The sequence below is a fragment of the Myxine glutinosa genome, chromosome 7 (genome assembly GCF_964187855.1).
Source record: "Myxine glutinosa chromosome 7, kmMyxGlut1.1, whole genome shotgun sequence".
In the NCBI taxonomy this organism is placed as follows: Eukaryota; Metazoa; Chordata; class Myxini; order Myxiniformes; family Myxinidae; genus Myxine; species Myxine glutinosa.
Genome location: NC_136267.1, coordinates 5,280,686 through 5,305,889, shown reverse-complemented (window position 1 = coordinate 5,305,889; position 25,204 = coordinate 5,280,686). Strand labels below are relative to the sequence as shown.

The following is a 25,204-nucleotide window of genomic DNA, read 5'->3' as shown; positions in this document are numbered from 1 at the left end:
GAGGGGAGAGCAGTATTCCATAGAGCTGCGGATGAAAGCCTTGTATGTGGTGAGGAGCTCAGGTGTGCCAAGGAAGGACTTCGCACGACGGAGGATGCCCAGTCGGCGACTGGCTTTGGAGGCCAGATTTGAAATGTGGTTTTCCCAGGAAAGATCATGGCAAATAGTGAGACCCAAAAGCTTGAGTGACAGAACTTCTTGGAGAGGATTATTCAGAAAGTGGATGGGAGGGTTTTCCAGTCGGTCTTTTCGGAGAGACAGCGTAAGAGTGTGAGATTTATCAGGATTGAAAGACATGTTCCATTTGTTTGCCCAGTCTGTGATTTTGTCCAGGTCTGCAGAGAGTGAGGAGGCTGCAGACTGCCGATCTGAGGGATGAGGAATGGAGCGACAGAGAGTAGAGTCGTCAGCAAAGAGATAGAGAGGATTTTCAAGAGAGTCAGAGAGATCATTGATGAAGACCAGAAAAAGCACAGGGCCCAGAACACTACCTTGGGGAACTCCAGCCTGAACAGGAAGAGGAGATGAGAGAAACCCATTCAGGGCCACACGTTGACTACGACCAGAGAGGAAGTCCGCCAGCCATGCGTGGAGATTTCCATGGATACCAAAGGAGGAGAGTTTGGTGAGCAGAGCACGGTGCCAGACCGTATCGAAGGCACGTGAAATGTCAAGGGAGACAGCTCCAATTTCCTGTTTGGCGTTAAGGACCTCCATCCATTGTTGAGAAAGCAGAAGCAGCATGTCCAGAGTAGAGTGACCAGGTCTGAAACCAAATTGATGATCAGAGATCAAGCCATTGGAGAAGAGGAAAGATTTCATATCTGAAGCAATGATGGATTCCATGACTTTGCTGATAATTGGGAGAAGGCTGATTGGTCTGTAGTTGCTGGGATCTGTTTTTGCACCTTTTTTGTGCAAAGCGGTGATGTTGGCTGATTTCCAAGCAGATGGCAGATGACCTTGAGCAAAAGAGAGGGTGAAGAGAACAGAAAGAGGGAGTGAAAGAGCGGAAGAACATGATTTTAGGACCCATGGGCTGATGCCGTCAGGACCAGTTGCAGAATCAGAATCAGAGTCGAGGGTTGACAGAAACTTTTCTACCTTGTCAGGAGGAAAGGACACAGAGTCCAGGAGCAGCTGGGTACGACTGGGTACGGTGGGTACAGAGAGGGATGGGTTTGGGACACAAGATTTAGAGGCAAACACAGAGTTGAGGCATTCAGCTTTTTCACGTGCGGAGTCAGCCGTTAAGCCGTTTGAGGTGAGGGAGGGGATGGAGGGGGAACAAACACCAGAAACAGATTTGACCAGACGCCACCAGGATTTGGAAGAGGGAGACAGATAACAGAGTTCGGTCTTGAGAACGGTGAGATATTGTTTCCTGGCTCTCCTGAGGGTGGACACACACTTGTTTCGGGCTTTGTGAAAGGAAATGAGATTTCCTTCCGTTGGATTTGCTTTCCAGGAGACGAAAGCAAGTTGTTTCAGGGCAACAGCCTCACCACAAGATTCCGTGTACCATGGATGGGAGGAAGGGTATGACAACTGAAGACGAGATGGGATAAATCTGTGTATGAGAGAGAGCAATTTACTTTGAAAGAATTCCCAGGATGAGTTGATGTCAGAGGCGGTAGAGATGGGAGACCAGTCCAGATGATTGATGGCTGCTTGAAGACCGTGCCAGTTGGCCTGAGTGAAATGCCAGACTCGTGGACGCTGAGGAGGCTCTCTGAGAATGGTCAGAGAGATGTCCACTTTGACAAGCACATGATCAGATGAGCCGATTGGAGCAGAAGAAGAGCAGCAGACATTTTCAGGGAAGTTTGTCATAACCAAATCCAGAAGAGAAGATGCTCCGTTGACTGAGATCCGGGTCAGGAAATTGACAGATTGTGTCAGTCCCAGTGATTCGCAGAAGTCCTTTGCTGAAGAGCCATGGCTGGTGAGAGAGGTACCCACACCCAGCCAACTGGCATGGTGACAATTGAAATCACCACATATGAGGAAGAGAGAGTTGGGATAGGTAGATAGAAGTTGGTCCATATTATCAGACAGCGAGATGGAGATGGAGTCATCGCTGTTTGGTGGACGGTACAACACACATATGAACAAAAGGTGGGAGCGAAGGGGAAGCCACAGCCAAAGGTATTCCTGGGGGTGAGGTGGAGAGAGGGCAGTGGAGGGCGAGTGAGGAAGAGAGTTTTTTATAAAGATAGCAACCCCACCTCCAGGACGAGGCTCAGGTCTATCATACCGGAGGAGGGAGTAACCTGGGAGAGATACCAAGGCATCAGAGACATCATGAAGGAGGAAAGTTTCTGTTAAGCAGATCACATCTGGTTTGTCAGAAGCAACCTGTATGGAGAGGTCAGTCAAGTTTGAGCGAAGGCCCCGGATGTTTGAGGTCCATACCGTTAATGAAGAGGAAGGGGGAGCATCGGGTCCAGAACAGGGGGGGGAGGGGTAGGGTAAGATGTGGAAGAGGAGGAAGAGGAAGAGGTAGGGAGAGCTGTTGAAGGTGTGTCAGAGATTTCAGAGATTTCAGAATAGCTTGGAGAAAGGGAAGAATGGGGCGGACAAAAGGTTTGATGGAGATTGGGTGAGGCACAGTGAGGTGTTATTTGAGGAGGGGGAAGAGCGAGGCAGAAGGTTGGGGGAGATGAAGGTGAAAGTTGGAAGGGGGAAGAAGCAGGGAGGATGCTTTGAGGAGGAGGGGTGAGAGGGGAGTCTAGGAGGGGAGGAGCAAGGGAGAGTCTCGGAGGGGAGGGGTGTTGGGGGAGTTTAGGAGGGAGGGGAGGGAAGGGGCAAGGGGGGAGATTTGAAAGGGATGGGTGATGGGGAGGATTTGGAGGGGAGGGGTGAGATTGGATTTTGAAAAGTGTACGATTCATGGGAAACGAACATTTTTTGCAAAATGAGTTTGAGACCTTCTAGTCAAAAATACGTTTGAGGACACTGGAGGAGGGGTGGAGTTCTGGATAGTTTAGGGAATGCAGAAAGGAGGAACTGTAAGAGATGGTATTATATATATTTTTTGGAATGAATAGATTTGGTGAGCAAGACGAAAGCATCCTTTTGTAGGAAAAGAAGAAAAGGGTGTTATAATATATGAGAGAAAATAGTTGTTCAGGGGAGAGATTATACATTTCTAACCACGTGATCGCGTGATCGCGAACGAAGAACGAACGAGCAAATAAGAACAACAAATAAACGAATAAGACCTGGGAAGGAAATATTTTTTTGGGTTTTTTTTTTTTTTGAGTAGAGATATTAAACAAGGAGGTATGGGGTGAACGACTGGGACGAAACAGAGAACGAAAATAATTGCAGCGCATTCGACGAATCGCTGAGAGAAAAACAAAACCACAAGGTCGGAGACGGTACGGTAGCCTAAGCCTACGAGTACTAGGCCGCAGAATACTCGATACGTATTAACCGACGATTGTGTATACATGTACGAAAAATTAGCACCGAAAATTTTCCAAAAGATACGCTATAGGTACAGACACCGAAAGATAGATACAGTCTCGACAAAAACACAATTGAGAAAGATCACTTGGCTTCGAAAGCGTGAGCGCATGGAACAGCTTCGAAAAGACGTCAATCTTGGCACTATACAATCTTCGTTGTGGGCTTCATGCACTTGTCTGCACACTCGGACGCAGCCATCTTGACGATAGACCAGAAATCTTGACTCGTCACTGAAGGTCACGTGATTCCAGTGTCCTGGCTGCAATTGACGGTGCTCTCTGGCCCACTGCAATCGGCGCTGGCTGTGTTGTCTGGTCAGGCGTGGCTTTCTCAGGGGACGCTGAGATAGCCTGCTTGGCACGATAGCCTGCTTAAACCAGTCGTTGGTTGACTTGCCTTCTGGATACAGGCACATTTGTCAGTTGTTGCCACTCAGCCATAAGCCGATTAGCTGACTTGGTACGGCCATTGCAGACTAACTGGTGCAGCTGGCGATCATCTCTCCTTGTGGTTCTGCGTGGACGTCCTGGCCTCGGTATTGGAGTAGGGACACCCCTCTGAGCATTTCGTTTCAGGATCTTTGACACCTGACCTTGAGTGATGCCATACTGCCGAGCAATAGCACGCTGTTTCATGCCAGAATTTCGTAAAGCCACCACTCCATGACAAACAGCATTGTCAAGTTGACGGACCATCTCCAGAGGAAGCGGCAATAACTTTTGTAGATGTGCAGCAGTTGTTTTCCACTAATACAGAACGCAACAACCCTTATATACCCCATTGTGAAGCCAATCGTCAAATGTACCTGTCCTTACATTTTGTCACGCCACCTATGATATAATCCTGTTATTGACGTCTTGCTGTGAAAGACAATCAGTGACATGGTTCTTTCAACAAATACATCACCAAAGGGTAAAATAAACTCCCCAGATTGATATACTGAGTTCATAAAGTAAACCCAAGTCAAGAAGAAAAAAAATATTCCATATTAAATGCCAAGTCTGTGTATTGTGTGATGGTTGCACTAATCGTTTCTCGACAATAATCGGTGTTACTGTTTGGCTCATATGTACGAGTGAAACAATGTGTCCTGCTTTATTCGACCTGTGTCAAAGATAGATCAGATAATGGAATGAAGGGAATTCTGATTTGAAATATACTTTACTGAGTTCAATGTGAATGTTTTTGTCTTGCATTTAGCCATCGGTCTCTTTAAACATACATGTTGCCTTCCTTTTACATTTTGTACAGAATGTTAACGAGTTGATTTAATTATTCTCACTTTACCTTCAGAGTTCGTTTTCAGGGTCCTGTATGCACTCTGTATGTAGAAGAGAATGTATTTTGGTGTATCTTGTGTTTTGTGCATCGTTTATTAAATCCCTCTTTGCTGGTGCAGCTGAAACGAGGATCTGCTTTAAGTATTACCATGGTATCAGCGGAGCTCTCCGAGCGACTACGCCATGCATCACAGTGAGGAACCCCACGGCCTCTGTAGGTACCGGCACTATAAAAGCATCTCTCCCCCTTCCCCACCCTCACTCCCTGTAATCGCTATGCTTGAGTTTAACCTGTAACCTTCCATCTTCTTTTTCCTTTTCCCACAAAGCTCCGATAGCCACAAATTCTCTCCGACCATTATAGGTTCTCATCTCATTCCACTTCCCATTGAATCCTATTTTTGTACATTTATTCACTTTCTGCTTCCAGGAGCTCTATCTGTTTAAAACTCCAAAACATGGGTTTAGAGACAATAAACTGGTTAGGCCACAATTAACTTTCTTGGTATTTCTCCTTCACTTGGGTTGAACAACAAAAATATGTTGTTGAATAGAAGAGAGATGTCGTCATAATAAGAAAACCAGCAAAGCCCACATACTCCGACTAGTGTCCATCATTGCTGATCATCTTCTTAAAATGATCCAGCATGTTGACATGGATGCTTCGTCGTAATCCTGTAACCCGAGTTAAATTGTGCACTCTACAACTTGCTCTTGGCTACTCAAAGTAGATACAGTTGCCTGCCACAGTATTCAACCCCCCATTACCAATCATGCCACATGCAGATGAATTATGCAGAAACAATTTTTCCAAATTAACTCTTTTATTCATAACTGAAACAAACTAAACACTCTTTTAGTTGATGGAGGTTACATGCCAGGAATACCTGTAAAAAAAATAACATGTATAGATCAAAATTCATTGGTTGCAAAAATATTCAGCCCCTGATGTCAGTAATTTGTGGAAGCAACTGCTACGAGTCTTTTTGGGTTGGCCTCTACCAGTTTTGCACAGCGAGATGATAAAATCTTTGCCCATTCTTCACGTGAAAATTGCTCTATTTCTGCCATGTTTGATGGGGATCGTTGATGGAATGCAATCTTCAAGCCTCGCCATAAATATTCAATTGGGTTCAAGTCAGGACTTTGACTGGGGCACTCAAGAACATTTATTTTCTTCTTATTCAGCCACTCGAGTGTGGCTTAAGCTTTGTGCTTCAGATCATTGTCCTGCTGAAGTGTGAATCTCCGACCCAGTTTCAGATTCCTGGCTGACTCAAGCAGGTTTTCATCAAGGATTCTCCTGTACTTTGCACCATCCATCGTCCTTTCTATCCTGACAAGCCTGCCAGTCCCTGCTGATGAAATGCTGCCTCCATCATGCTTGACAGTAGGGATGGTGTTGACTCGGTGATGTGCAGTGTTAGGCTTGCGCCAAACATAACGCCTTGAGGCTCATGTTGAGGCTCATGTAAGAGCTAACGCATATAACATGTAATAAAGGGAGGGGGAGAGAGGAATGAATGAATGAATGATCGTTTTAAGGCCATTTTCCCCGCTAGAGCGGGGGTTAGCCTTGCGGGCCCCATGACAATCATGGTTCCCTGTTTGAGGCAATGTTTTTTTTTATGGCCGGATGCCCTTCCTGACGCCAACCCTTAGTCACCTCTTACGATGCGCAGGGATACGGTGTACCTATTCTAAATCGGGGTACACACCGTGATCATTCATCCCAGCAAGCTGGTACTCAATTTGCCGACCTCAGAAGGACGACAGGCTGAGTCAACCCCCCTGGCGTTAATTCAGCGATCGACCGGGATTCGAACCCAAGATCCTAGGATCCCAAACTGGCACCCTAACCGCTAAGCCAACGCCAGGGAGAGAGGGATGCACAACAACAGTAGAGAACAGGGACATTGGGAGATCTGTGGAGGGGGGGGGGGGGGGACTGGGGTAGGGTACATGGAATAAACAAATGTACACTACTAGAACTTTCAGGAAAGAAAACAGGGAATTTGAAAAAGGTGGATTAATAGGGGTATAAAAGATCAAGGTTTTGGATGGGGAAAGATAAAAAATGGTGGTGAACAACTGTTTTGAAGACCTGGAGGGCGGAGTAGGATTGAAGAGAGTGTGGGAGTTTGTTCCAGAGGTGGCCGAAAATAGTAATGAAAGAGTGAAGGTGAGCAGAGAGTCTTGATTTTGGCAGTTTCATCAGAAGAGGGTTGCTCGTAGAGTTTTAAAGGGGAGGTGTGAGGGGGGGGGGGAGATTTGAAGGGGAGGTTTGTGGGGGGAGATTTGAAGGGGAGGTTTGAGGGGGGAGATTTGAAGGGGAGGTTTTTTGGGGGGGGAGATTTGAAGGGGAGGTTTAAGGGGGGAGGTTTGAAGTGGAGAGATAAGGGGGGAGATTTGATGGAGAGGGGTGAGGGGGGAGATTTGAAGGGGAGGGGTGGGGGGGGGGAGTTTTGATGTTGAGTGGTGGGAGGGGGGAATTTTGATGGGGAGGGGTGGGGGGGAGGGTGTTTTGATGAGAAGGAGATTTGAAGGGGAGTGGTGAGGGTGCAGTTTTGAAGTGGAGAGATAAGGGGGGCGATTTGATGGTGAGGGGTGAGGGGTGAGGAGGAGTTTTGAAAGGGAGAGGTAAGAGGCAGTTTTTATGGGGAGGGGTGAGGGGCAGTTTTGAAGGTGAGGGGACAGTTTTGAAGTGGAGGGCAGGGTGAAGGTTGTCATTGAATGGGGGTAGGAAGGAGTCGAGGGAGGGGACATGGAGTGGGACGCTGGTGGGGACATAGAGTGGGACGCTGGTGTGCTGTACAAAAAGAACAAATAATTAAATACAAGCATCCCTTGCAAGTTGGGGTTCTTGAAATTTTGAAGTTGGATATACGTTTGAAAATGTTAGAGGGGTGACATACAGTCACGTGAAAAAGTAAGTACACCCCATGTAAAGTTTTGACTTTTTCAACATATTTCAACATACAGCTATTTGATCTTCATTTCAACAATATTGAGAGGTAAAGGTGATATAACATAACAAATATCATGAAACATTTACATTTTGTAGTCCATTGTATAATTTAAATAAACATAAATGCAAATTTCACATGTCGAAAAATTAAGTACACCCTTGGCTCTAACAGGTGGTATTGCCCCCGTTTGGCAGAAACAACTTCAAGTAGGCGTTTCTTATAACTGTCTACCAGTCTCTGACATCGACTGGGAGACATTTTTGCCCACTCCTCCATGCAGAATTCTTTCAGCTGTGCGATGTTTGAGGGGTTTCTTGCATGCACAGCTCGTTTCAAATCCCCCCACAACATCTCGATGGGATTTAGATCCGGGCTTTGCCTTGGCCATTCCAGAACCCTCCATTTCTTTCTTTTCAGCCATTCTTGGTGGATTTTCTGGTATGTTTAGGGTCATTGTCATGTTGCAAGGTCCACCTTCGGTTGAGCTTCAACTTTCCGACAGATGGCCTCACATTATCCTCAAGCATCCTCTGGTACAATAAAGAATTAATAGTGGATTATATGATGGTGAGCTGCCCAGGCCCTGATGCAGCAAAGCTGCCCCAAACCATAATGTTTCCACCACCATGCTTTACAGTTGGTGTCAGGTTCTTGTGGTCAAAGGCTGTCTTTGGTTTTCGCCAAACATGTCTTCTGGTACTGTGGCCAAATAGCTCTACCTTTGACTCATCTGTTCAGAGCACATTGTTCATCGCTGAAGATGTGGGGCCTGGCAGACAGCGCCGTGTGCGAGTGCGGTGAGCCTGAGCAGACTGCCGAACACATAATTACCACCTGCCCCCTATACAGACCACCTTCAGAAGCCGGCCTCTTCGACGTAGGACCAGAGAAGAGGGCATGGCTGCACGACACTGAGCTGGCCATCTGATGATACACGAAAGAAGAAGAAGAAGCACATTGTTCCAGAAGTGCTGGTCTTTGCCTTTGGCAAACTTTAGTTGTTCATTGGCAAACTTTAGTCTTGCCCTGATGTTCTTTCTGGACAGCAAAGGTTTCCTCCTGGCACACCTCCCATGTAGATCAAATTTGTGCAGCCTCTTTCTAATGGTAGACTAGTGCACTTTGACATCAACAGTGGCAAGAGCTACCTGGAGATCCCGTGATGACATTCTGGGGTTCTTAGAGACTTCTTTCAGCATCTTGCGGTCTGCTCTCGGGCTGAACTTGCTGGGGCGGCCTGGCCTGAACAAGTTGGCAGTTGTTTGGAATCTTCTCCACTTGTAGATGATCTTCCGGACAGTCGAATGATTGATTTCAAATTGTTTGGAGATCTTTTAAAATCCCTGCCCAGACTCGTATGCATCTATAACGTTCTTTCTGAAGGCCTCAGAGAGTTCTTTTGATCTAGGAATTGTGACGCCGCACACTTCAACAACAAAGAGCAAACCAAACTAAATGTCTGACGTTTAAATAAGGCGGGTTCCTCCAAGATCCTCTCTAACGATGTACTAATCATTTGCACCTGAGCTGGTACACCTGATTCTAATTTTAGGTATTTGAAGTAGTGATAAATGTAGGGGTGTACTTACTTTTTCCATATGCGAAATTTGTATTTATATTTATTTAAATTATACAATGGACTACAAAATGTAAATGTGTCATGATATTTGTTATATTATATCACCTTTATCTATCAATATTGTTGAAATGAAGATCAAATAGCTGTATGTTGAAATATGTTGAAAAAGTCAAAACTTTACATGGGGTGTACTTACTTTTTCACGTGTCTGTAAAGGCGAGTTTGGAGAATGTAGAAAGGAAGAGCTATATTTGTTGGCATGGTTGAAGGATTTATTTGAATTATTGATTTTTAATTATTATTATATATTATTAATTATTATTAATATAATATTTGAATTTTAATTGTTATGATTATTGAGGGTTAGGTCGAAGAAGAATAAGAAGAATACAAATTTGCACAAGTTTTAAAACAAAAACCGAGCTCATAGCACACAGCAAACACAGAGACTACAAAATAATCAGCAAACACGCAACAAAAACAGCCGGGAAAGACTTATCTTTGAGGAAGTTGGCAGAGGCGAAAATCGCACATCCACAGCTCAGAGACAAATCAATTAAGTTTGTCTTGTCTGACCACAAAACGTTTCTCTTCATGCCTGAACTATCATTAAGATGCTTTTTCGCAAACTCCATACGAGCTTTTAGATGCGTCTTCTCCAGGAATGGCTTCTCTCTTGCCACCTGTCCATAGATGCCACCTTTGTGAAGGGAACAGGATATTGTTGATTGATGAACACTGACACCCATCTCAGACAGAGTATTGCAGATCTTTCAAAGTCATTCTTGGATTTACATTCACATCCCAAACAAGTTTCCTGCTTGTCCGGTTGCTGAGTTTGGATGGGCGACCTGCTCTGGGTAGAGTTTGGGTGGTATGATACCTCTTCCTCTTCTTAATGATGGATTCACCGTACTCAAAGCGATAATGAGTGACTTTGAAATCTTCTTATAACCCTCTCCTGAACAGTACTTCTCCACCACTTTATGTCTGATTTTTTATTTGGAAAGGTCCTTGGTCTTCATGTTTGCCTTGTTGGTTGACCAAGTGAGGTGCACCTTAAAACTCCTTAGATAAGTGGCGGATCTTAATTTTTAAGTTAAACCACTGATTACAATCAGGTGAAACCTATTACACTTGTTTTTTTAACCTTTCAAACAAATAATTTGCTCCAAAAGTGATTTGAGGTTAATTAGGCAAAGGGTTTAAATAATTATGCAATTGAGAATCATCTGTGCATCTAACTTGTTCGCTTGTTCATATTTTATCTGCATATTTTGGCTTCATCAATTTGGAGTACTTTTTGGAGACTTTCTGTACAAATTTAATTTGAAGGTTACACCCAGAGAAGACGCAAGTTTTGGAGACTATACAAGTTTAATTTGAAGGTGTCATGGAATAGGATCAGGTGACATCAAAATGTGAAAACTTTGGAGATAGGTGCATACTTTTTCAAACCACTGTATAAACACAACTACAGGTCTGAACTACCTACCCTTTGCCATTATCCATTCAATTGTGTTAATAAGGTGCCTATAATAAGATTGAGGCTCAAGTGTGGTGTACTCCTGTAGTTACCAGACCAATGCTGATGTTGGGAGAGGAGGTCATCTAAGATTGTTCCTATGATTTACTTGAGGAGGTTAGAGCACCTTGACCTTGACTTTGCCTCATTTTTTTTGTAGGCAACCGCTGATGGTAGGAGTGATGAGGGAGGTGGAAGTCAACAAAACCGCCGCTTGACCAGCTTCTCTTTGTCAGGTGACTTTCCGTAGTTGACGCTGCTCTCATCTGCAGAACCAGTGCACGTAAGCCTTTGTTGTGCCAGTTCAGATCTGAAAATGAATAGTTACCTGTTCAATGGTTCCTGCACAGCTGTTTGTGTTTGCTTTGGAGGAGGATGTTTGGGTGGGTGGGTGCTGGGAATTAAAAGTATCCTAGCTGGTATGTGATGTCATGGGTGACTGATTTTTACCTCCGCCACCAAAGGTGGATGGGGGTTGTTTTCACTCCTGTCTGTCTGTCTGTTTGTTTGTCTGTGAACATGATATCTCATAAAGTTGTGGATGGATTTGGACAAACCTCAGTGGACAACTTGTGTGTGTGATGAGGACTAATCGATTCGATTTTGGGGAAGAACTGAATATGGATTCGGATACGAGATTGATTTAATTTTTAAGTGATTCTTCACCATTGAGAGAATGGGCTAAAACCGGTACATAGCACAATATCTCAAAAAGTTATGGACGGATTTGGAAAACCTGGTGGACAGGTTGGGTGTGTGACAAGGACGAAATGATTCGGTTTTGTTGAAGATCTGACTGTGGATTCGGATATGAGAATTATTTAATTTTTTAAGTGATTCTTCACCATTGAGAGATCGGGCGAAAAGCAATATATATGATGATGTTGTGGACGAGTTATGACTAAACTTGGGGGATGAGTTGGTTAGGTGACAAGAACAAGCAGATTAGAATTTGGTTCAGGTCCAAATCCAGATCCGGCCTATCAGTGGGTACAAAACATAAACTGTTCAGCCTTGCGGAAGGGGTATGCGCTCCACCGAGTGCCATTCTAGTCTTTTTAATGCACCTCTACCACTTAAGCTAAATGCATAGAACATGTACAGCAAATCCTCTGATGGTGGAGAAAACAAGACTTGGAATTAGAGCCTGGGCCTTGTTCATCATGCTTGACCCTTTTGTACTCAGACATTGGGTGATGAAACTCACCCAGGTCTTTGTACTTTGATGGTTTGAACTTTTATCCCTTTTTATTTCCTGTTTGTTAATGGGGTCTGACTATGTATGTTGAGCTAGAAATGGGACACATAACAATCCACCTTATCTCACGTTTCGTTTTATTGTTTCACGAGCAGAGTACCCACCCACTGTGTTGGTAGAGGTTGCACATTACTTGCTCAAAAAAGTATGCGGTAGTCTGTGTTTTGTGAAAAGACTATAGATGTTTGCGTGGTGTATGCCTAAATGTTCGAGATGGTCTAAAGGGTCTAAAAATCTAAAAGGTACGTTCCAATACTTCTTAGGGTTGAAAGGATTTTAGGGGTCGAATGGTTTAACGGGCTTAATCTCAAAAGCACGTGAATGTCTAAGGGGTCTAAAGCTATAAATGGTCAAGTGTCCAAGCTGTCTTACATGTCTGAATGGTGTAAGGGGTCTAAAGGAAGTCAAGGGACTTGGGGGTGTAAAGGTCTGTGGGGTCTAAAGGTCCAAAGAGTGAAAGGGTCTAAAGGTGTATGAAGTCTCAAAAGAGTCTTAGGGTCTCCAGGGTGGTAGGGTTCGAAAGGGTCGAAAAGGTCAGAGTCTTGGGTCAATTTTAATTTCAATTTTTTTTTTTTTAATTTCAATAATCAAACGGGGCCTAGAGGGTCGTAGGGTTCTGGAGTCTCCTTTTCCGTAGACTCCTTTTCGACCCTGTTTTTTAACGAACCTTAGTCCATCACTGGTGATGAAGGTTGTGGTTAAGTTTTATCAAAATTGTGTGTGTAGTTTCAGAGAAGAAAGCAAATACCTATTTTGATGGGGCAAGCCTGGACCCACTATGACCCCTGGTGGACCCTCTTAGAACCAACTAATTTTTTAATGCCGTGAACAAACTTTGGTACATGACGGGTGATGAAGGTTGTGCTAAAGTTTCATTGAAATTGTTTGTGGAGTTTCGGAGAGATTCTCAGTGTTTACGGTACAGCCTGAGTGACTGACGGACGCCCGCGTGATGCTAATATCTCCCCTGGACAATTTTTGATCAAGGTAATTTTAAAACGGCTATCAAAATAAAGACCCCAAACCTTTGCTTATTATCTGGAACGTTGTTGCAATTGCTCATCCTTATGCTCCTATAAATCGTTTTCGTTAACGTCGAGCATTGCATCATTGTGATGTGTTTGTAATGCCTGTTCTAAGTACATTGCACCGACCATGAGTGCTACCTACCTTGGTCACCCACATGTTGGTCTGACAGATATCAGGGCCATGGGACTCAAGAAAGGGATGTTTTTTAATCCCGACCCATACCTGAAAATCTCCATCCAGCCTGGTAAACGCAGCAGCTTCCCGGTGCTACCACACCACGGGCAGGAATGGCGCTCCAGCATCATAAGCAATACCACAAATCCCGCCTGGCTGCGTGAGGTGAGAATGTGTTCGGGTGCTTGGTGCTCAGATAATTAATGGACACTTTTAACCCCGCTAGAAAATTGCCCTTGCCAACACTGGATTCTAAACGGGGTAGGGATGGAGCCGGCAAAAATGCAAATGGCGTCTTCTGTCATCGAGTCGGCAAACTTGGAGCACCAATTCAAATTATTGCCACATCTGATGCAATTTAAATGCTCTCATGGAGGCGAGGTGCTCCGTTTGAAACTGTTTGTTCGATATAAGTAGGTTTTTGATGCAGAGGGTGCGTAATATAAATTTGTATTTGTCTCAAAGACGGTGACCAATTGGAAATTAAAAGTAGGATTATTAACTTTTATTTCATTAACAATGGTGTGCCTGCGTGCGTGTCACACCTCTCTGCACACAACAATGTTTCAATGTCGATGTAGAGAATGTGCGTTTGATGGCAAAGATGTACATCACATGGAATTGATTATCTAAAAGCTGTTGGCCCAGAGGAAATATTTTGAGTAAAATGCATATCAAAATCAAAAATGTTTTGACTTTTGATATTATATGGCAACTTAAATTGATGAAATAAGTAAAGGAAAACAATATGCTCGGAATGCATCAGATGTTTAATAAATGACGATTCAATCCAAAACTAGTTTATTTCTTTTTTGTGTTAAGGAAATGGTGTATTTCTTGGGAATTCCATGGGATGTTCCTTTCTAAACTCTTTCTGTTAATTTTCTAGTTCCCTTCCTGAAGTGTGCAATCTGGCAATTCAAAATGCTATTCAAGTGTAAAAAATGGTGCAATTGCTATATGGGCCTTCACACCCATCACGGGGCTAACGAGCCCTTGGGTTAACCTAAACGAGCCCTTGGGTTAACCTAAACGAGCCCTTGGGTTAACCTAAACGAGCCCTTGGGTTAACCTAGACGAGCCCTTGGAACCAGGGACTCGTTGGTGAAGTTGTCCTGTAAGTATGTATGCCATGAGGGGCGGTGTAGTTGACATAGGGAGGTAGATAGGCAGGTGTAATTCGTACCTTCCCTTTCTGTAATGCCAGACAAGGCAGAGAGGGGTTCAGTTGGATGTCTTGGTTCACGTTTGGGCTGATACCCCGTTAGGGTTCCCCCTCATGGCTTGCAATCTCAGTACAAGGCGTTTGGCGCGGTGCAGGCAATCACAAGGCCACCCGAGGATGTGCTGCCATTGATGCACTGCAAGGTGTTGCATCATTAGTTCGCTGATAACAGCTGGTGGCAGTGGCGACGTGTCACCTTATTGGCCGCTGCCAGGAAAGCAAAGAACATTTGAAAGGGCAGTGCGTGGCCGCAGGGAATGTTTAAAAGGCTATACCATGGACTGATTCGTTCTCTTCCTGGTCGCTCTTCCCAGTATTTTATACTGCACTTCACTACTCTCCTCTCGCTCTCTTTGAAGCCGAGTGACTCGCAGCAATGGGGCGAGTCAAATTTGATGGAGCCGGGGAGGCTTGCATCCTCTCAGAGGTTGGTGACATCAGTACGGAGTGAGCCCACCTTGCCCTTCAGTCCTTGAACCCTCTCCGAGGTTGGTGACATCAGTACAGAGAGCCCACCTTTGCCCTGCAGTTCTTTCACCCTCTCCGTGGTTGGTGACATCAGTACAGAGTGAGCCCACCTTTGCCCTGCAGTCCTTGCACCTTCTCCGAGGTTGGTGACATCAGTACGGAGTGAACCCACCTTTGCCCTGCAGTCCAAGCACCTTCTCCGAGGTTGGTGACATCAGTACAGAGAGAGACCACCTTTGCCCTGCAGTACTTGCACCCTCTCTGAGGTTGGTGACATCAGTACAGAGTGAGCCCACCTTTGCTCTGCAGTCCTTGCACCTTCTCCTAGGTTGGTGACGTCAGTATGGAGTGAACCCACCTTTGTTTGCCCTGCAGTCCTTGCACCTTCTCCGAGGTTGGTGACATCAGTACAGAGTGAGCCCACCTTTGCCCTTCGGTCCTTGCACTTTCTCCGAGGTTGGTGACATCAGTATGGAGTGAACCCACCTTTGTTTGCCTGCAGTCCTTGCATCTTCTCCTCGGTTGTTGACATCAGTATGGAGCGAACCCACCTTTGTTTGCCCTGCAGTCCTTGCACCTTCTCCGAGGTTGGTGACATCAGTATGGAGTGAACCCACCTTTGTTTGCCCTGCAGTCCTTGGACCTTCTCCGAGGTTGGTGACATCAGTATGGAGTGAACCCACCTTTGCCCTGCAGTCCTTGCACCCCTCTCCGAGGTTGGTGACATCAGCACAGAGTGAACCCACCTTTGCCCTGCAGTCCTTGCATCTTCTCCGAGGTTGGTGACATCAGTACGGAGTGAGCCCACCTTTGCCCTGCAGTCCTTGCACCTTCTCCGAGGTTGGTGACATCAGTATGGAGTGAACCCACCTTGCCCTTCAGTCCTTGCACCCTCTCCGAGGTTGGTGACATCAGCACGGAGTGAGCCCACATTTGCCCTGCAGTTCTTTCACCCTCTCCGAGGTTGGTGACATCAGTATGGAGTGAGCCCACCTTTGCCCTGCAATCCTTCCCTATGCCTTGTACTGGAGTCCTGCCCACTCATATCCTCCCACACCTTGCCTGGTTTATCTCATTTGTATGATTGGAAGAGTGCATGTGGTGCTATTATATGGTTTGTATGTTAGGTGCATTTCGGGTTATTGACTGTCGTAGTATTTATTTATCTTTATTCATTGTATCGGTCTTCTATCGTCTCAGGATTCTCCAGTTTTTGGCATCCTGTGTCTCATTTCAATAAACTATTATTCCTGAAGTGCATATATGCTGATAAAAAAATGTATTTTATCGAGTTATCGAGTTTTATCAAAATGTGTCCGACTTCTGGTGACATTCGTGATCATAATTCTCCAAACATCCCTAGCGTGCACTGCTTTCCAAAGCTCTGGCAAAGAAAGCTTGTTTGCAGCCTTTACTCAATCCATCAGGCACATATAAGATCTGCCTCTCTGCTTCTTCCACTTCTTCCCTGAACCATACCCAACATGGTTGACTTCTCCAGACTTTCGTTTTCTGCATGCACAATGTGTCCAAAGTATGACACTTTCTGTATTGCATCAGCACGTCTAATGTACATGGTGATCTAATTTCTTCAAACACTGATTTGTTTGTTCTTCTTGCAGTTCATGAAATCTTAAACATTCATCTCCAACACCACATTTCAAAACTGTCAATTTTCTTCATTTCTTTCATTTTTCACTTTCCATCGCTCACATTCCATACATTGCAACTGGAAATACCACAACATTCAGCAACCCCATCTTTCACCAACTTATTTACCAGCCTATTCACTAACCTCCTCTTTCATCAACTTATTTACCAGCCGATTCACCAACTTCCTCTTTCATCAACTTATTTACCAGCCGATTCACTAACCTCCTCTTTCATCAACTTATTTACCAGCCTGTTCACCAACCTCCTCGTTTACCAACTTATTTACCAGTCTATTCACCAACCTCCTCGTTTACCAACTTATTCACCAACCTATTCACCAACCTCCTCTTTCACCAACTTATTTACCAGCCTATTCACCAACCTCCTCTTTCACCAACTTATTTATCAGTCTATTCACCAACCTCCTCTTTCATCAACTTATTTACCAACCTATTCACCAACCTCCTCTTTCACCAACTTATTTACCAGTCTATTCACCAACCTCCTCTTTCACCAACTTATTTACCAGCCTATTCACCAACCTCCTCTTTCACCAACTTATTTACCAGTCTATTCACCAACCTCCTCTTTCACCAACTTATTTACCAGCCTATTCACCAACCTCCTCTTTCACCAACTTATTTACCAGTCTATTCACCAAGCTCCTCTTTCACCAACTTATTTACCAGCCTATTCACCAACCTCCTCTTTCACCAACTTATTTACCAGTCAATTCACCAACCTCCTCTTTCACCAACCTATTTACCAGCCTATTCACCAACCTCCTCTTTCATCAACTTATTTACCAACCTATTCACCAACCTCCTCTTTCATCAACTTATTTACCAGCCTATTCACCAACCTCCTCTTTCACCAACTTATTTACCGGCCTGTTCACCAACCTCCTCTTTCATCAACTTATTTACCAACCTATTCACCAACCTCCTCTTTTACCAACTTATTTACCAGCCTATTCACTAACCTCCTCTTTTACCAACTTATTTACCAGTATATTCACCAACTTCCTCTTTCATCAACTTATTTACCAGCCGATTCACTAACCTCCTCTTTCACCAACTTATTTACCAGCCTATTCACCAACCTCCTCTTTCACCAACTTATTTATCAGTCTATTCACCAACCTCCTCTTTCATCAACTTATTTACCAACCTATTCACCAACCTCCTCTTTCACCAACTTATTTACCAGTCTATTCACCAACCTCCTCTTTCACCAACTTATTTACCAGCCTATTCACCAACCTCCTCTTTCACCAACTTATTTACCAGTCTATTCACCAACCTCCTCTTTCACCAACTTATTTACCAGCCTATTCACCAACCTCCTCTTTCACCAACTTATTTACCAGTCTATTCACCAAGCTCCTCTTTCACCAACTTATTTACCAGCCTATTCACCAACCTCCTCTTTCACCAACTTATTTACCAGTCAATTCACCAACCTCCTCTTTCACCAACCTATTTACCAGCCTATTCACCAACCTCCTCTTTCATCAACTTATTTACCAACCTATTCACCAACCTCCTCTTTCATCAACTTATTTACCAGCCTATTCACCAACCTCCTCTTTCACCAACTTATTTACCGGCCTGTTCACCAACCTCCTCTTTCATCAACTTATTTACCAACCTATTCACCAACCTCCTCTTTTACCAACTTATTTACCAGCCTATTCACTAACCTCCTCTTTTACCAACTTATTTACCAGTATATTCACCAACCTCCTCTTTCATCAACGTATTTACCAGCCGATTCACCAACCTCCTCTTTCACCAACTTATTTACCAGCCTATTCACCAACCTCCTCTTTCACCAACTTATTTACCAGCCGATTCACCAACCTCCTCTTTCATCAACTTATTTACCAGCCTATTCACCAACCTCCTCTTTCACCAACTTATTTCCCAGCCTATTCACCAACCTCCTCTTTCACCAACTTATTTACCAGCCTATTCACCAACCTCCTCTTTCATCAACTTATTTACCAGCCTATTCACCAACCTCCTCTTTCACCAACTTATTTGCCAGTCAATTCACCAACCTCCTCTTTCACCAACTTATTTACCAGCCTATTCACCAACCTCCTCTTTCACCAACTTATTTGCCAGTCAATTCACCAACCTCCTCTTTCACCAACTTATTTACCAGTCAATTCACCAACCTCCTCTTTCACCAACCTATTTACCAGTCAATTCACCAACCTCCTCTTTCACCAACCTATTTACCAGCCTATTCACCAACCTCCTCTTTCATCAACTTATTTACCAGCCGATTCACCAACCTCCTCTTTCATCAACTTATTTACCAGCCTATTCACCAACCTACTCTTTCATCAACTTATTTACCAGCCTATTCACCAACCTCCTCTTTCACCAACTTATTTGCCAGTCAATTCACCAACCTCCTCTTTCACCAACTTATTTACCAGCCTATTCACCAACCTCCTCTTTCACCAACTTATTTGCCAGTCAATTCACCAACCTCCTCTTTCACCAACTTATTTACCAGTCAATTCACCAACCTCCTCTTTCACCAACCTATTTACCAGTCAATTCACCAACCTCCTCTTTCACCAACCTATTTACCAGCCTATTCACCAACCTCCTCTTTCATCAACTTATTTACCAGCCGATTCACCAACCTCCTCTTTCATCAACTTATTTACCAGCCTATTCACCAACCTACTCTTTCATCAACTTATTTACCAGCCTATTCACCAACCTCCTCTTTCACCAACTTATTTACCAGCCGATTCACCAACCTCCTCTTTCATCAACTTATTTACCAGCCGATTCACCAACCTCCTCTTTCATCAACTTATTTACCAGCCTATTCACCAACCTCCTCTTTCACCAACTTATTTACCAGCCGATTCACCAACCTCCTCTTTCACCAACTTATTTACCAGCCTATTCACCAACCTCCTCTTTCACCAACTTATTTACCAGCCTATTCACCAACCTCCTCTTTCATCAACTTATTTACCAGCCTATTCACCAACCTCCTCTTTCACCAACTTATTTACCAGCCTATTCACTAACCTCCTCTTTCACCAACTTATTTACCAGCCTATTCACCAACCTCCTCTTTCATCAACTTATTTACCAGCCTATTCACCAACCTCCTCTTTCACCAACTTATTTACCAGTCAATTCACCAACCTCCTCTTTCACCAACTTATTTACCAGCCTATTCACCAACCTCCTCTTTCACCAACTTATTTACCAGTCAATTCACCAACCTCCTCTTTCACCAACCTATTTACCAGTCAATTCACCAACCTCCTCTTTCACCAACCTATTTACCAGCCTATTCACCAACCTCCTCTTTCATCAACTTATTTACCAGCCTATTCACCAACCTCCGCTTTCACCAACTTATTTACCGGCCTGTTCACCAACCTCCTCTTTCATCAACTTATTTACCAACCTATTCACCAACCTCCTCTTTTACCAACTTATTTACCAGCCTATTCACTAACCTCCTCTTTTACCATCTTATTTTTTTTTTTTTTTTTTTTTTTTGTTGTATACAAGATCGAGGCTCGTGAAAGAGCGAACATTAATCACACAGAAAGACAAACCGACACATAAAACATATAACATAGGGAGCGGTAGACAAGATGGGGAGAGAGGGGGAAGGACACAAACACAACATTTGAGAGCAGGGACCGAGAGACATGGAGACATCGAGAGATCTGAGAGAGGGCGAGGGCTTTGGGGGGGGGGGGGCGTGGGAAGGGGGCAGTGGGAGAGGTATAAAACATATGGACACTGCCAGGACTTCCAGGAAAGAAGTTGGAATTTCAAACAAGGTGGATCTGGGGTGAATTAGCGGGGGTAGAAAAGATCAAGGTTTTGGATGGGGGAAGATAAGAGATGGTGGTGAACAGCTGTTTTAAAGACCTGGAGGGAGGAGTGGGATTGAAGGGAGTGAGGGAGTTTGTTCCAGAGGCGGGAGAAAAGAGGAATGAAAGAGTGAAGGTGAGCGGAGAGCCGAGATTTCGGCAGTTTAACCATCAGAGGGTTGCTGGCAGATCTTGTGCGACCTGTAGGAATATTTGGGGGACAGAGCACAGAGAGAGCTGGGGGTGCAAGGCCGGAGAGGAGTCGGTAGAAGACAGAAAGACCACCTACCTGCCTGCGGTGAGTGAGTGAAAGGCCCTCAGAGATAGCTTCATCGCGGGAGATTCCAATAATTCTGAAAGCTTTGGATTCAACAGCGTGAAGCCGAGCTAGGTGTGAGGCAGGAGCACCGGCCCATAGGGGAGAACAGTATTCCATTGAGCTGCGGATGAAAGCCTTGTATGTGGTGAGGAGCTCAGGTGTGCCGAGGAAGGACTTCGCACGACGGAGGATGCCCAGTCGGCGACTGGCTTTGGAGGCCAGCTTGGAAATTTGGTTTTCCCAAGAAAGATCATGGCAGATAGAGAGACCCAAAATCTTGAGCGACAGAACTTCTTGGAGAGGATTGTTGAGAAAGTAGATGGGAGGGTTGTCCAGTCGATCTTTTCGGAGAGACATAGTAAGAGTGTGAGATTTGTCAGGATTGAAAGACATGTTCCACTTGTTTGACCAGTCTGTGATTTTGTCCAGGTCTTCAGAGAGTGAGGAGGCAGCAGACTGCCGATCTGAGGGAAGAGGAATGGAGCGGCAGAGAGTGGAGTCATTTACCAGTATATTCACCAACCTCCTCTTTCATCAACTTATTTACCAGCCGATTCACCAACCTCCTCTTTCATCAACGTATTTACCAGTCTATTCACCAACCTCATCTTTCACCAACTTATTTACCAGCCTATTCACCAACCTCCTCTTTCATCAACTTATTTACCAGCCGATTCACCAACCTCCTCTTTCATCAACTTATTTACCAGCTGATTCACCAACCTCCTCTTTCACCAACTTATTTACAAGCCTATTCACCAACCACCTCTTTTACCAACGCCAAAAAGTTCATTCATCCACATCATCAACATAAGGATGTGGACTTCTTCAAGCGAATGGAAGAGATCGTGAAGCACCAGCGCTTGGATCAAAGTGGAACATTATTTCAGCAAAACAAGCATCTTACGAAGGCTTCTTATGCCGTCAGCCTCCTCATTGCGCAACAGAAGAAACCTCACACAGTCGGAGAGACTCTGATCAAGCCATGTCCTATGAAGATGGTTAGGATTCTGCTTGGAGAAGAAGCTGAAAAAAAGTTCAACAAAACTTCTCTGTCAAATAATACAGTTCAAAGGAAGATTGCTGACTTGTCTGGCAACATAAAAGAACAGATGATTGCTGAAATCAAAGACGCTGCATTTGAATTGTTCTCAATTCAGTTGGATGAATCCACAGATGTTTTATCCTGTTACCAGCTTCTTGCCTTCGTTTGGTATATGAAAGGTGATTCCATCAAGGAAGAATTCTTATTCTGCCGTTCTCTCGAAAGAAATACCAGAGCTGTGGATGTGATGGAAAAAGTAACAGAGTTCTTTGACCATGAGGAACTGAACTGGCACAATCTCTGTGGAGTGTGCACTGATGGCACGCCACAGCTATGCTAGTAGCAAAAAGTGGCTTCCAAGCGCTTGTTCGAAATCTATCTCCAGGCATCATTTCTGTTCATTGTCTGATTCATCGGCAAGCTCTTGCTTCAAAAACCCTTCCATCTCATCTTCAGGATGTTCTTGAACAAGTCATCAAAATTGTGAACTACGTGAAAAGCAGTGCTTTGAATTCCCGACTGTTCAAGCAATTGTGCACAGAAATGGATTCAGAGCATAAGAACCTGCTTTACTACACCAAGGTGCGTTGGCTATCAAAAGGAAATGTTATGGCACGAGTGTTTGAACTCCGAGAAGAGATGCAGAGTTTCCTACAGATGGAAGAAAAGCACAGACGTGAAGCTTCCTTCCATGAAAAGCTATGGGTCTTTTGCCTCGCATACCTTGTGGATAATTTTTGATCAACTGAACAGACTGAATCTAAAGCTGCAAGGAAAGGAAACAACTATCATTCAATTCATTGACACTCTCAGTGCATTTATACAGAAGCTTGAAAACTGGAAACGAAAGGCTGAGGAAGGGAACTTTACCATGTTCGAATCTCTTTCAGAAGTCACTTTTAATGAGCCGTTGGATCCTGTCGTAGCAAAGGATGTTGTGACACACCTCAGCTGTCTCCGAGAAGAATTTCTGCAGTACTTTCCAGAAATTGGGAGAGAAGGACTGGTGCTCATGAGGAATCATTTTCTTGTTAAAGTCAATGACGTCCAGGATGACCTGCAAGATGAACTGATCGAATTTCAAAATGATTCTGTATGCAGAGATGTCTTTGAAGCTTCCTCTATCTCTGAGTTTGGCCAAAAATGATGGGAAGCTACCCCAACATTGCAAAGGAATGCCTTTGGAAACTCCTGCCCTTTGCAACAACTTATCTTTGTGAATCAGGCTTCTCAACGTTGGTGCAGCTGAAAACAAAGGCTCGGAACCGCCTTGAATGTGAGGCAGATCTTAGATGTGCGCTTTCTACAACAGAACCTAGGATTTGGAAACTGGTGCAGAAAATTCAGGAGAACATCTCTCATTAAAGTAGCTTTAGGTTAAACTGGTTTGACTTTTTTTTCAATTGGCAGATACTGCAATGTTTTGTGTTAAAACCCACAAGCAAAGCACCCTGGAGATGAGTTTTCAAATATATATATATTTTTCCTGGTTATTATTGCAATGTGTTAATAGAGTTTCATTTCTTAATTTAAAATAAATATTTGTTTTTTATGGAAAAGCCTTGAAGTCTGAAGTGTTCATTTGCCTTTTCAATTGATTTTCTTGATGTTATGTTCTAAAAATTTCTCCCAAGACCCTTTGTCACAAATAAATTTGCTTTACTTCACTCATTAATTCATTTCACAAATAAATTGTTCAAATGAGAAATATTGTTCTATTAAATACTCTAAAAGTCTAAATTGAATTAAGTTGTGGTTCTTATTGACATTTCTTTGGTTTCAAAAAATTGCTATGATCCCCACTGGGACATTACATGTCAGGTCAAAAGCCAGTTGGGCCACACAGCGAAAAAAGTTGGGAAACACTGGCCTCGTGGAACCACACTCTCATAGTTTCCAAAAGCACTGTCACCATTTGCTTCGGCTCCTCCTGTATCTTTATCGTTCTCCCACAGTACGCATCCTCTCCAGCTCGCTGACTGTGTTGGCTTAAGAAACCAAATGCATTCGGTGCTTTTGCAGATGCGCAGCTTCCTGGCGCTTCCGACAGACATGCTGGATATAGAAGTGAAAGACAAATTTGCCAAAAGTCGCCCAATAATCCGCCGCTTCCTGGGAAAGCTTTCCATCCCGGTGCAGCGCCTCCTGGAACGGAACGCCATTGGGTGAGCCAAGCCTTTGGTTCATGGGATTTGTAAAACGTCTGCATTTGGGATTGCTTATTGATCAAAACACGACAAAATGGTTTGAGTCATCCATCATAAAAGATCACAAAGCGCTGACGTTTCAGGTCTTCCCAGAACCGATGAAGGTCTTGGCCCAGAACGTCAGTGTTTTGTGATCTTTTACGGCAAGATGACTTTAGCCATTTTATTCTCGTGTTTTTATTATATTTTGCTGCCAGTACAGACTTCTGTTCCTAAGCTGCAATTAGCAACTATTCTTATTGATCGAGCTTTGGTACTGGTGTGGTATTCCATTTTGAAATGAAAGTAAACTTGGATAACCTGAGGTTGGTTCATCGAGTTGAAAGTAATGGGAGGAACACGTAAATGTAGGCATTTTCCAATTTGTGGTGCACAATGAATCCTATGGAAACGCTGCAGTCACAAATCTTTGGAACACCTGATTGATGTAAATTAGCCGTATTGAAATGGCCATACCTGAGTACTGTATGTAATAATTTACTCATCACATATGCCTCGCTTTACGTGATGTTTTGAGAGACATTCAATACCCATGAGGTGATTGAAACGTACATGATTGTGTGCTGGATGTTACCAAGCTAATTGGTTATCCTCCGCCACATCTTTCCTGACATATTTGTTGTCGATGGTGTGGAAAGAAGTATTAACTCGCTAACGACCGAGCACAATATACATTTGCACGAGATACCAAGTGTTGAGATGGCTGATTAATGACGTGTGTGTGCCATTATATCATCGTATACTTTAGGCCTTGGTTATGCTTTGAGCTCTTCACTTCAGTGTTGAAGCTCATTAAAGAGTTACACATGAGTTGATATGATGCAACATATTTAATTGGAATAACAATAAAAGTGCATAACTTTCCCTTTTTGGCAATTCACTGTTGGATTTTTACCCTTGGACACAAACAGCAGTCATAACGGGAAATCATGTCATTGGGCAGTACGTAGCTGAATGTATCTACATTTGCACATTTGTTTTCATTGTTTGACATTTAGAGATCAACTTTTGAGTTACAACCTTTCGCGAAGACTTCCCACAGATCACGTGAGCGGCCAACTACAGTTTCGCTTTGAAATGACTTCATCTATCAATGCAGGTAATGACTGATACTGTGCCTGTTGAGATCCA

At 43.9% G+C, this 25,204-nt stretch overlaps 1 protein-coding gene across 4 annotated transcripts in view; it reads left to right on the top strand.

Moving 5' to 3' along the window:
* LOC137412114 (E3 ubiquitin-protein ligase HECW2) overlaps positions 1–25,204 on the top strand; it is a 318,934-nt gene that overhangs the window by 95,125 nt on the left and 198,605 nt on the right. For all 4 annotated transcript variants that reach the window (XM_078781247.1, XM_078781243.1, XM_078781246.1 and 1 more), the window contains 5 exons: positions 4,874–4,968; positions 10,988–11,063; positions 13,284–13,453; positions 23,889–24,031; positions 25,072–25,172. In XM_078781247.1, the coding sequence (XP_078637373.1) occupies positions 4,874–4,968; positions 10,988–11,063; positions 13,284–13,453; positions 23,889–24,031; positions 25,072–25,172 (585 nt within the window). The remainder of the gene's footprint in view (positions 1–4,873; positions 4,969–10,987; positions 11,064–13,283; positions 13,454–23,888; positions 24,032–25,071; positions 25,173–25,204) is intronic.